At 39.2% G+C, this 12,546-nt stretch overlaps 1 protein-coding gene across 1 annotated transcript; it reads left to right on the forward strand.

Annotated features, from left to right (window-relative positions):
• The first annotated feature begins 10,238 nt into the window (after positions 1–10,238).
• On the forward strand, positions 10,239–11,724 carry LOC136885090 (small ribosomal subunit protein mS37). The gene is made up of 2 exons (XM_067157533.2): positions 10,239–10,370; positions 10,738–11,724. The coding sequence occupies exon 2, from the start codon at positions 10,763–10,765 to the stop codon at positions 11,120–11,122; it is 360 nt and encodes a 119-aa protein (XP_067013634.1). The 5' UTR covers positions 10,239–10,370; positions 10,738–10,762; the 3' UTR covers positions 11,123–11,724.
• Positions 11,725–12,546: the final 822 nt, after the last annotated feature.

A 12,546-nucleotide genomic window follows, 5' to 3' on the forward strand; every position in this document is an offset into this window, starting at 1 on the left:
GTAACTATAAAAAAGTGCTACCCCTGCCCCACCCCCACCTTTTCTGGCTCTGCCCATGACATACCCCATTGTATTTTTGTATGATTAATTATCATATAAAACATATAGCCTATTATTTTAAAATTTGTTTATTGTATGTCTTCTATTGTCAGATATGTCCAAGGACATGTTCGGCTTGCCTGATGCAGGGCTTTCTGTTTGAAACCCATGGGTAATCTGGGTGTCTGAGTATGAAATGATGATAATGATAATAGGTAGGGAAAGGGTGAAGCCTGGTGTTGACACGTAATCTACTCCTGTCGAATCATGCCAAGGGGCCTGCTCAAGTCTTAACATCCCCATCTGATGGATGAATTACCATCAACAGTAATTTTAACAACATCATATGCCCTCACTCAACATGAACAAAGCAGAGAGGTTTGGAATTGAGTCCAGGTTTTTGGTACGCAATCTAGTGACTAGAAATTGTATACCACCACCTCTCCTACCCTGCTGGCCAACATTCTGCTGGAGAAAATTTTCTTCTAGAGTGGGAGTCAAACCGGCTAACAACAGCATCAAACCATATAGACTTGAGGCCTTAACAATCGTAACTACTAGGCAGGTTTATTTATATGATATGAAATGATATGGAGAAGGAAAACTAAGAAAGGGTTAAAAAATGGCAATAAGTGTTAGTGCTGATTATTGTTTTACAGTATTATGTTGTCACCGACATCTCTGTGGTACATCCCTGTTTCATATCAATCCTCCCACCCTCTTAAAGAATCCATTTGCCCACCAGCTTAGCAATAAAATTTTGCATCCACGTCATAAGTCACATTTTATATAGAGGATCTGGGACTGAAACTACTACTACCAGCAACACCAGCACATCAAGAGCTCCTAAGGGAGAAGGAAACCAAAATATGGGAGGAGTTTTACTCCACAGACGCAATGATGGATAATGGATAGTCCCGTAGAAGGTACGATTGACGCCATATATCAAAGCGACTTGCTGTGCACAGTCTTCACCATAGGTTGTGCTACATCAAGTCTTTTCATGTCCCCGATACAGGCTGTGTGTACAATAGGTGTGGTGCCCACTGTGGAAGATCTCACGTGCCGCACTGAAGGTTCCACTCCAAGACACTAGTGAAATTCTACTACATCATCGTCATCATCATCATCATCTGGAAGTTTCCAACAATAGGCTGAGTCTGCTTGGAACATAAGCCTCTTCATCATTTTCTGTCCATCCGCCACTTCCCTTCTGCCACTGTCGTCCAGTTCCCTCCTCTTGTCTTGATGCTCTTCTTTACACCTTTCAGCCATCTGTCCCTCAGTCTTCCTCTAGGTCACCTTCCCTTTGGTTCCATTTCTAACATATTTCTTGGTATCCTATATATTCTCCTATTCTCTTAACATATCCATGCCATTGCAACCTTTTTTTTTTCTGTCTTTTCCTTAGGGGTACCTCAATTACCATTTCCCGAACTCTCTCATTTCTTACTCTGTCCATTCTTGTTAAACCTACTTGAAACCTCTGAAACTTCATTTCCACTGCTTCTATTCTACATTTATCCCTCTTTGTCACCCACGTTTCTGATCCATACGCCAAAATCAGCACAAAAAATGTCTTGTAGATAATTCCTTTACATCTCAGTGGTACATCCCTGTTCCATATCAGTCCTCCCACACTCTTAAAGAATCTATTTGCTCACCTTCCTCTTTCATTGATTTCCATCCTGTTTCCTCCATTTTCTTCAATTACACTTACCAGGAATTTAAAGCTTCCAGCTCTTTTCAACTGCTCTCTTCCTAATGTCATGCCATCGTACGTTCAGTTCTTGTTTCGTGTCATTACCAGCACTCCATGCTTTTGGGCTGAGAACTTCATTCCATAAGATGACACAACTTCCTCCCATACAATTAGCTGTCTCTGCACTTCACTCTCTCTCTTTCCCATATTAGTAAATCACACCGAGAACTAAAACATGTCCATCATGCATATTGTGTGCACTTCCTACTTATTATAAGCCACAAGCCATGATGTAAGAGCTGGAGGACCAATAAATTTCACTGAGCCAGAATGAAACCCATGGTTATTGATTTATAAGTCCAAGTAACTATCCAAATCAACCCTTCAGGCTGATAATTAAAACAATACAATCTCTTCTAAAACTTCTTAAAAGAAGATTGCTATAGAAGTCATCACTACCATGTGTTGTAAGATCTTGGAAAGCATTCTTTCTAATTATATTAGACACATTTGCAAAATTACTTACAGGTTTGATAGAAGGCAGTTTGGATTCAGGAAAGGTTATTCCTGTGAGGCTGAACTTGTAGGATTACAGCAAGATATAGCAGATATTTTAGATTCAGGAGGTCAAGTGGGCTGTACAGCTACTGACCTGTCCAAGGCATTTGATAGGGTAGATCATGGAAGACTCTGATGAAAATGAGGGCTACTGGACTAGAAAAATGAGTGGTTGAATGAGTGGCTAAAATTCCATAAAATAGAACTAAGACAATTAGAGCTGGTGAAGTATTATCTGATCCTGTAATGACTAAGGCTGGGGGTCCCACAGGACAGTATTTTTGAACTTTTATGTTTTCTTACACATATAAAAGATATGAGTAAAGAACTGGAATCACCAATAAGGTTATTTGCAGATGATGTTCAATAGTATAGAGAAATAAATAACTTACAGGACTGTGACTACAAAAAGACCTTGGCAATGTTGTGAGATGGACAGCAGACAATGGTATGATAGTAAACGGGATGGAAAGTCAGGTTGTAAATTTCACCACGAGTAAAAGTCCTCTCAGTTGTAATTACAGTGTTTATGGTGTGGCAGTACCTCATGGGGATCACTGTATGTACCTATGAGTTAATATAAGGAATGATCTTCATTGGGGTAATCATATTAACGAGGTTGTAAAGGAAGGTTACAGATCTCTTCATATGATTATGAGGGTATTTAGGGGTCGTAGCAAGGATATAAATGAGAGGGCATATAAGTCTTTGGTAAGACCCCACTTAGAGTGTGGTTCCAGTGGATGGGACCCTCACCAGGACTTCTTGATATGAGAACTGGAAAAGATCCAAAGGAAAGCAGCACAATTTGTTCTTGGTGATTTCTGACAAAAGAGTAGAGTATGCTTAAAGTAAATACAAAATTTTTAATATTCCACCTACTCAATACTAAAAAATCATGTGATGTTTTTACAAAAACATTACAATGACATTAAAAGGTACTAATTTCGGTCCACTGTGGACCATCATCAGCCTAGCCAAATTACAACAGTAAAAGACATAGTGATAAAAATAGTATGGAGAAATGAGAGGATCTAAAAGGATGGGATGGTGGTGGAATGACAGATAAAAGTGAAAAAAAAGAGTAGAGTTGCAAAAATGTTGTGACCTTTGGGCTGGAAAGACTTGGGAGTAAAGAGACGAGATGCTTGACTAAGAATAGCCCGGCCAACTATCGGCATTGAGAGTGAATTGTTTAATAAAGGAATTTGACTGTAAATATTTCTGTAATATTATAATGATGAATTAAACACACTGTGTACTTTTGACAAATAGAGGTTATAAGGTCCCTTGAAAGTTATCATCGTTTGCATAGAAGTTCAGGGAATTTATCCTCTCCTTACAATCGATCAAGTGGTACTGAGGGCAATACAAGCCGCAGAGCGTACAGGAACACTGGGTTGAAGCATGATGGTAACCTCGTTGGTGACAAATTCTGTGATGAAAGCCATGCGCTGCAGTCCGCATGAAGACATGTCGGAGTTCAAAGTTGGACTCTTTCCATACATCTGTGTTCATTGCTGGCATTTCATAGAAGTCTGGATCTATTGCTGCAAGCTTTTGCTGTCTTTGCTCGATGTGGGCTTCATATGCTGGGGTGGATTCTAGATTATTGCTTATCATTATCTCCCTTACGAAAAAGTCCGTGTCTACCAGTTTGTACACTAACCGTGTCCGAACTGTTCTGTGTAGTCGTAGTGCTCTTTTCAAGTAGGTGGCTTTCACAGCTTCCAGTCTCCCCAGGTTGGCCATAGTGAGGTGCTTCCATATTTTGCTGATGGCATAGCAGGCTATTGGAGCTATCTTAATGTTAAAGAGAATGAGGGCGGATCTTACTGATAGTTTCTCAATGCTCTTTATTTCAAATATGGATTTGATCGCTGCGGTGCAACGTTCCTCTATGTGTTTAGTAAACGTCTTCCCAGTTACTTGCAAAGTTAAGCCTGGATAACAGTACGAGTTTACCATCTCTATTTTGTTATTGCCACACTCAAAGACATCTTCTGTGGAGATATTTCCTCCTCGCCTAAATTTCATAATATTTGTTTTGCTGGTATTTATCTCTAAATCATTTCTCAGTGACCATTCGTTTAGCTTATTGAGTCCTTGCTGCAGGGATTTTCTGTTTTTTGATAGCAATATCATGTCATCAGCGTACATGACCATTGCAATATCTTCCGAGGCCACCTCACTGATGACATCGTGAGTCAACAGATTAAAAAGCATTGGGCTGAGAGGGTCCCCTTGGAGTACGCCATTAGTCTGGGCTATACGTCCAGACCGGCCTACTTTATCACTAACCGTAAGCCAGTTAGAACTTAGTATATCTTCCAATAAGTGCAATAGTGGATTCCCTGGTCCTAAGATAGAAGATAGTTTCCTAAGTAGAATGGTTCTGTTAACTCCATCAAACGCTTTAGTGTAGTCCACAAAGATAGCGTAGACAAAGCCTCCAGATATGCTTGTAGCATCCCATATAATGCTAAGTACCCTCTCAATTGCTTGGATTGTTGATCTACCGGCAGTAAATCCATACTGTTCTTCTGGTATGTACATCATGGCTTGTGGTAGGATGCGGTCTAATATTAACTTGGTAAATACTTTAAAAGGAGCGCATTCGAGGGCTATCCCACGATAGGAATCTGGAGAGTCCTTTGGTCCTTTTCCTTTATACAGCACCTGGATAGTAGATTCCCTCCACCTCCTAGGGATTTTCCTCTGTATGATGCATTCATTGAATATTGCTGTCCATATAAGTAGTTAGTGGAACTGATTCTTTTAGAAGCTCGTTTGTGAGGTTGTCTGGACCTGGCGCTTTTCCTTGTTTACATCTTTGAAATGCATTCCATACTTCTTCCACTATGATTGGCACGATTGGATACTGCTGCGTGGTTCGAGTCTGTGTGACGGCCATTTGGGTCCTTTGATATATACTTGAAAAATGTTCCTCCCATATTTTCATCGGTATAGTGGGATTCACTTTCGTTCTGTGGAGTTCTAGTATTCTATACGGTTTTGATTCTGCTGCTGCTATTGTCTCCAGCTCTTGCTTTAAAATGAAGTCTTGTCGTTTCTTTCTGATTAATTCCTTGTATTTGCTCCTTTCTTCTGAATATTCTTTCAGCGTTATTTCTGTTTTGTGCTCTCTCCATCTGTGGAGTTTCTCCAAGGTTACTTTCCTTTGGGTGTAACAATCCTCGTCAAACCAGGGCTTGCTTATTCTTTTCCGGGGCATCTTTCCCGCTGAGTTAAGTAAGGTATTTTCTAGTATGTCTAAGGCCTTATCGATATTCCCTCTAGATAGACATGAGGTTATTGCGTTTTTATCTAGTGACTGTTCCAGTAATGCTATGTTGATGTGCCGTGGGGCCCATTGTTGCTTAATGTTAATGATTTCCAGGTCATCTATTTTGAAACTAGTATGTATTGGGACGTGCTTTCTGATCGGTAACCAAATGTGTTTCTGTTGTAGTATGTGAAATTCGTTTCCTCTGAAGAATATTAAGTCTATGACACTCGAGCCATTGTGACCTATGTACGTTGGTAGTTGTTCTTGGTTGACCAGAGAAAATCCTTCTTCTTCAAGAGTTTCGAAAACAGTTAAAGCCTTACGGTCGGGTTTGTCCAGACGGCAGTTAAAGTCCCCTGTTAGTAGTATTGGTAAGTTATTACTCACTTTTTCTAAAGCATGTAAAATGGTTTCTATCACAACTTCTGCAGAAACGTTGGGTCTTATGTACATTCCGATTACAGCAAAGTGTCTAAAAGTGACGATCACGGTGTCGAGTTCTGTGTATTCACTAACTATTTGACCCATAGACGGCTTGTAGAAACAGGATACTCCTCCTGACGGTCTGCCTTGATGTCCTATCGTTGCCAGTGAATGAACCGAGTAGTAGCCCTTGATGCTGATTGGTTCCAGGAGGAAAGTTTCAGTTAGGATTATTAAATCTTGAACTAATATGGATATCTCAGGAGTGCGCGTAAGTGACTTGAGGCCTTCGACGTTCCATAGGAGGCATGTAAGTTCACTGCTGTCGGATACGAAAGGAGCGAAAAGTCACATCTTCTGGCCAAAAATCGGGGCTGAATATTCTATCCTTAAACTTAATGGGAACTCCAACCTTAAAGGCTTTGTTTGATCCTTGGGTGGTCAACATGGAACATGCGGTGACATTATCAATACCATTCTCTTTCAGATATTGGGTGATGTCAGACGCAGTTGTATCGCTGCTAAGGTGACCCACATATATCCATATGTTTCTTTCTGCTGCTTTCAGTGCTCCAGCTGTTGCAGTACCTCTTTGAGCGTCTGGTGGTCTTCTGCGTCTTGATTGCACCTGGTGGCCTGGATATTGATTGTGTTGTCTACGTGTTCGTCCTGTAACTTTGTTCCATGGGGCTTCCTCTTCGCCGGGTTGAACGACTACCTCATCTACATCCGCCTCTCTCTCTACGCCGACTGGCGCAGTAGCTCTTTGGAAGTCTGGTGAATTTCCAATTTTTGATTGCAATTCTTGTTCTGGATATTGACTGTTTTGTCTACGCTTGAGCCACATAGCTGTGGGCGTCCCTTTCAACGAATCGGTCACCTGTATCTTCTGTTTCTATCACCGAAGTTTGTGGTGCGATTGCGACGGCATTTGAGGTTATCCCGGATTGATGATCGTTTAAGGAATTCCTACGTGTAGATGCAGCTGGTGACTCTGTCAATTTTCTTCTCGGCTTCTGCCTATGATTTTCCTGTATTCTCGGGGCGTCTAAATTCTTGTAATTTGCAATGTCTGTTTGTCCTTGAGGGCGAGAGATTTTGTCCATTTCTAGTGCTATTATTTCTTGAACCTTTCCTGTAAGTAAAGTCTCCATATATTGTTGCATATGCTCTATAGCAGATTGCATAGACTCCATGGATCTTACAAGTTTGTGAATAAATACTTCTTGATCCTCCGTTTGTCTCATTTTTGGTTTACACTTGTTACATAACCATGTGAGTTTACAGTTAGCCCTTTTAAGTGTGTCAAATTCGCCTTGAGTCAAACCCACACACTTCCTGTGGTCCCATTTCTCACATGCTTCACATTCCACCGAGTCCTCATCGTCTTCAAAACTACGCCTACATATTCTGCAAGGCTCCACTAGATCACTCTGTACCTCTACGTCAGGCATTTTTTTTTTTTCAGCGTTCGGTGAATCTAGTTGACCGTGACTTCCGTGAGAATGGTGACTGACTTTTAGCGACTCTTATGTTCTAACCTGATCGGTTTACGATATCGTTTCTTGTGGCCTATAAATTTAATTCGTAAATACCAATATATCCACTTGTGCCTTAAATATTGCTAGTGTACTTACATACAAATAAAGCGCCGTAGTTTTAGAAAATATATCACTTTGAAATTTGCATTGTTGTGATGGCAGTTACCTGTTCCACATTTACGTATTTTAAAGAATTCCCTTATACTGAATGATATACACGATTAAGCGCAGTTAAAAGCACTGTTATAGACTGACGCCTAGCACTTATACACATTGAAATCACATTCAATCGCATTATACATGTACATTAATGGACACTTCTGCCTCCACCTCCGCTCTTACTAACTCTTACTGTAATATTTAGAGAATGTTGTTTTTGAATAATGATCTTTGAAAGAAAACTGATAATACGTTCATTTAGGATTAAATGTTTCTGCATTAGGGAAATCCATAAGTCATGTTGGCACCATATTTCACATGTGCTATGTAAACCAATGATTGCTTAAAGGAAAACTCTTCATCATCTTTGGAAGACTGAGCTGTTAGTGGAGAGATGGCATCTTATATGAAGATAAATTTGGAATTCAAGAGGACAAATTGGGGCAAATTTTCATGTATGGGTTGAGGGGTAAGGGACTGAAATAATTCATCAAGGCAAATGTTCAATGAATTTTGTAATTCTTTGAAACATTTAACCTGTGGTTACTCCCATGGTGAGCGTGGTGCTCACCTCTGTAGTATATTGTTGTTGGAATATTACAACACTTATACATTTGAAACTCCATATACCTTTCAAACAGATTGTTAGGAAGGGGAGGTGTCAGTCATTTCCATCATCTTTGAAACTGGAGACCCTCAATCCATTATTAGGCGCGACAGTGCATGTTTGATGAGCGGTAGCTCAGTAGCGAGTAACAGTGCTACTCAATTTTACGCACTGTAATATGTCTCTGTTTGTCTTATGCTTGTGTTAAATGTGAAATGTTTATAATGTGACTGTTGTTAGTGAATTTACACAAGTTATAATGCCATCTACTGATCAGATAATTTAGTGGTTGGGTGAAACGTTGGAGGAAGTGGACATGAACACCAAAAGTGATGGTAATGAAACAGATAAGTTTACGAAAATGATTTTAACACTGAAACAGAGTGTCTGCAAGTTCTGAGGAAAAAGAGACACTTTCATTGATTGAAATCTGTACTTCATTCATTTTAGGAAAGGATGGAATTACTAAGCAGGGCCTCCATGGTCCAGCTACAAATGTTTGAACCCAGAAACTGTATTCCAGGAAAAAATACTGAAAGAAACAGAAGTGAAGACTGACTGTGTAAAATGTGTTTCCTGTTAAGCTGGATTGTATGGTCACATTATTTAGTTCATACTGAGCATACTCCTATCTCAAATTTATTTAAATTTAAGTATTTGTGTTCCTAAATAAATTGTTTTGTCTACCCCCTAGTCCCGTTTCTTGATACAGGGTCGGGGATGAGATGAGATGAATTTATATTGCATGTTTTACAGCTGGATGCCCTTCCTGTTGCCAACTCAGCTGAGGAGCTAATGAAGATGAAATGGATGATAGTGAATGAAATTGGGTAAGGAGGTGGAAGGAATTGGCTGTGGCCTATGAATAGGAACTGACTTGTGAAAATGAGAAACCATAAAAAACCAATCTCAGGACAGCCAGCAGTGGAGTTCGAACCCACACATCTCCCGAATGCAGATCTTAGCTCCATAGCCGCAGCACGTTAACACACGCATCCACTCCTCTCGCTCGTGTTCTTAAATAAATATCTCAAATTGATATATTAAAAATGCCACCATCTTTACGTGGACACATTATGGCCTTTTAAACATAAAGGTGAGTGCTGCGCTCATTGGCAAGTAATGGCGCACGTTAAGACCTAGCGAGTAAAGCCGGGTTATGAAAAGGCGAGGTAAACAATTGATAGGGAATCTGTCACCTTGGTGACAGCCCTAAATTCAGATGATTGATTGAGTAATTGATTGATTGATAACATAGCTAGGTTTTACTTTTAATTTTTAAATATTTAATACTATGAAACTAAAACTCTAACCTGGATCTGTATATCTCTCGACATAATGCCTTGCTTGATTGCTTCTAAAACTCTATCATCACTTTCCAGTTCTGATGGTCTGTTAGAGAAATTCATATTCCTTACGGATGTAGCCTGGAATAAGCAAATGGTATTGTTACTCATATGAATTCTTCCTGTTCCATTTTGACAATGAAATTCAATAAACATTTAAATTACAATACTCTTCAACAACAACAAAATATTAGTACATTGTTTATGAATAAAAGAGTAGCCTCTGCATCTGACTTTCTTATCATCTAATGTATTTACTTAGAAAGAAAGAAATATTCAGAAATATTCAGGAATAACTGGATTACCTTAAGCCAATAACACCAATTGTATGCGATTGCACGAATTTTGAAAAGCCCACGCTATTTTGATACAAAACAATCTGGCCAAATATCGGCAACGAGAGTGAATTGTTTAATAAAAGAATTGGACTGCAACTATTTCAGTAATATTTAAAGAATGTTATCATACTCTTTTAAAGAAGTCTGCTAATGTTTTCATTTAGGATTAAATAATGTTTCTACGTGAAAGTGACCGATATGTTGGCATCAAGTTGGCATCATTTTTCACGCATTGATGAAGCCAATGATTGGGTAAACCGTGGGTAAACATTGTGCGTAAAGAGAAAAAGTCTGTCTTTTTGGGAAGAGTGAGAATTAATCGGGAAATTAATTATTACTCTGAGAGATTAAAACATTTTTGTAATTGTGTAAGTGCTCGTTGTTCAATCAGTAGCGAAATATCTTCAAATATGGTCATGTACTCGAGTAGTGCTGGTCTTTGATAATTAACGAAGTTAACCTTTTAAGGGAAGCGGCACGTGTATAATAGCTATTCTACCACCCAACTATCTCTTATGTTCAGATAAATGCAATATTAAAATAGGTTTTATATTTTCCACCATATCAAATTAAATTGCATTGTAGTCCTATATTTTCCTTAACCTAAAAACATGGATAGTATAGAAGAATAATAATATTATATCTGAGTAAAAATATATGTATTTCTGCATGTTAAATTACAGAGGATGTAATATGAAGTTAATATAAATGATTCTTCTTTCTTTGGTGTTTCAGGTGAAGAGATCATTAATAATCCAGTATGAGACCAAGTAGTTGTTTATTAGTGAAACAAGGCAGAAGGCCTGCCCGGGAGCCATTTGAATTTCAAGAATTATTGCCGTTGAGGCTGAAAACATCAGTGTCAGGAAAAGGAGAAAAAACTCATTCTGTTGCTTGCTTGCAGGAAATGTCACTACTCTTCGTTTGTCTCAAGAAGAATGATTTTAATGAAGCTGTATGTGGAAAGGAAGCCCAAGTATTTAAGAAGTGTTACAAAGACTACTTGGATAATAAATTTAAGAAGGAGGAAAGAGAGAGGAAAGGTGAAATGATTATAGGAACTAAAAATTTAGGTCACAAGCAAATTAATCAGCTTCTGAAACGCTTTCCTCCTTCGTAGTTATGTCGATACTGTGTGATGATGTAGTGTTGAATTATTCCAGAGGTAAAATTTGTTGGAATCATGTGTTCAGTCCAGTATAGCATGCCATTTATTTTATATTATTGAACAGAACGAGAACAGAAAACTCATCTATCTTAATCATTTGGTTGTCATTCTCTGACTGCGAATAGTCCCATTGTGCTATGTTAGTGTATACTAGTTATCTTTAAAGTGGTTAGGGTGTTAGGTAAAACTTCCGTAAATTGTATCATGGCTGAAAGTGCCTAGAGGCCCGAGCGAGTTGGCCGTTGGAGTTAGGGACACGCACCTGTGAGTTTACATCCGGGAGATGGTGGTTTCAAACTCCACTGTTGGCAGCCCTGCAGATGGTTTCACATTTTCACACCAGGCAAATGCTGGAGCTGTACCTACCTTACTTAAGGCCACGGCTGCTTCCTTCCTATTCCTACGCCTTTCCTATCCCATCGTTGCCATAAGACCTATTTGTGTCGGTGCGACGTAAAGGAAATTGTAAAAAAAAAAGTGCCTAGAGGTAAACTGTACAGAGACCAGTGGTAATAAAATAATACATGTAGGCCTACACTATTTTGAATGCTGTGGAGCTTCCGCACCCAATGTTCATTTGTTAAGAAAGAAAAGGCAAAGAAAAATGATGTGTAGCAATATCTTAAGTATCAGAAAGAAAGGATCCTTCCTTTTTGCTTGCCAAGAACCCACCACTCACCCCAAGAAGTATTCTTACTTAAATGTGTGTGTTCTGTCCTTAGCCTGAAGGCCGGTTGGATTCTCAACGGCTGCACCATTAGCTGTCATAGATGACCTAGGCATAACTGAAGAGGCATACTATGAAACTGAGGAGGGATGTAGTTTCCTGTTGCTTTCCTCACTGAGCCAGAAGTTGCTATTACATATCAGTCTGCCAAACTCACCGAAATGCATGCACCAACTGCCCATATGAGCAATATTTTCACACCATAACAGGACTGGCTGCATAAGGAATGTTATTACTAGCATCGCTTATACCTTAAGTCACTTTCATATTGTAAAAGCCAAGGATAAGACTGAGACAGATCAATGAAAGTAAATGACACTGTGCACTGTAAACAGTAGGTCTCGCCAGCAAAAGCAACTTACATAGGGGCCTAAATAGAAAAATGTAAACCAAGACTGTGTAAATTGGTGAAATGCAACAATTTTTTGTGTTGCTATTGGCTGGGCAAATGTCCTGTTGTGACTGATAGAGCTTGCATTGTGTCTAACAATAGGGCTGCCACATTTGGTAAAAATAGGAAAATCGGGTTATGTAGACCAAAGGTATCCACAAAATGTCACTGTAATATTTGTCCTAAATGGAACATATTTGCTTTTACACCAATAAAGTGAAAAATCCACGGTAAATTAAGAAATACCGTCGTTACTAG

This window comes from Anabrus simplex, chromosome 13 (genome assembly GCF_040414725.1).
Source record: "Anabrus simplex isolate iqAnaSimp1 chromosome 13, ASM4041472v1, whole genome shotgun sequence".
Lineage (NCBI taxonomy): Eukaryota > Metazoa > Arthropoda > Insecta > Orthoptera > Tettigoniidae > Anabrus > Anabrus simplex.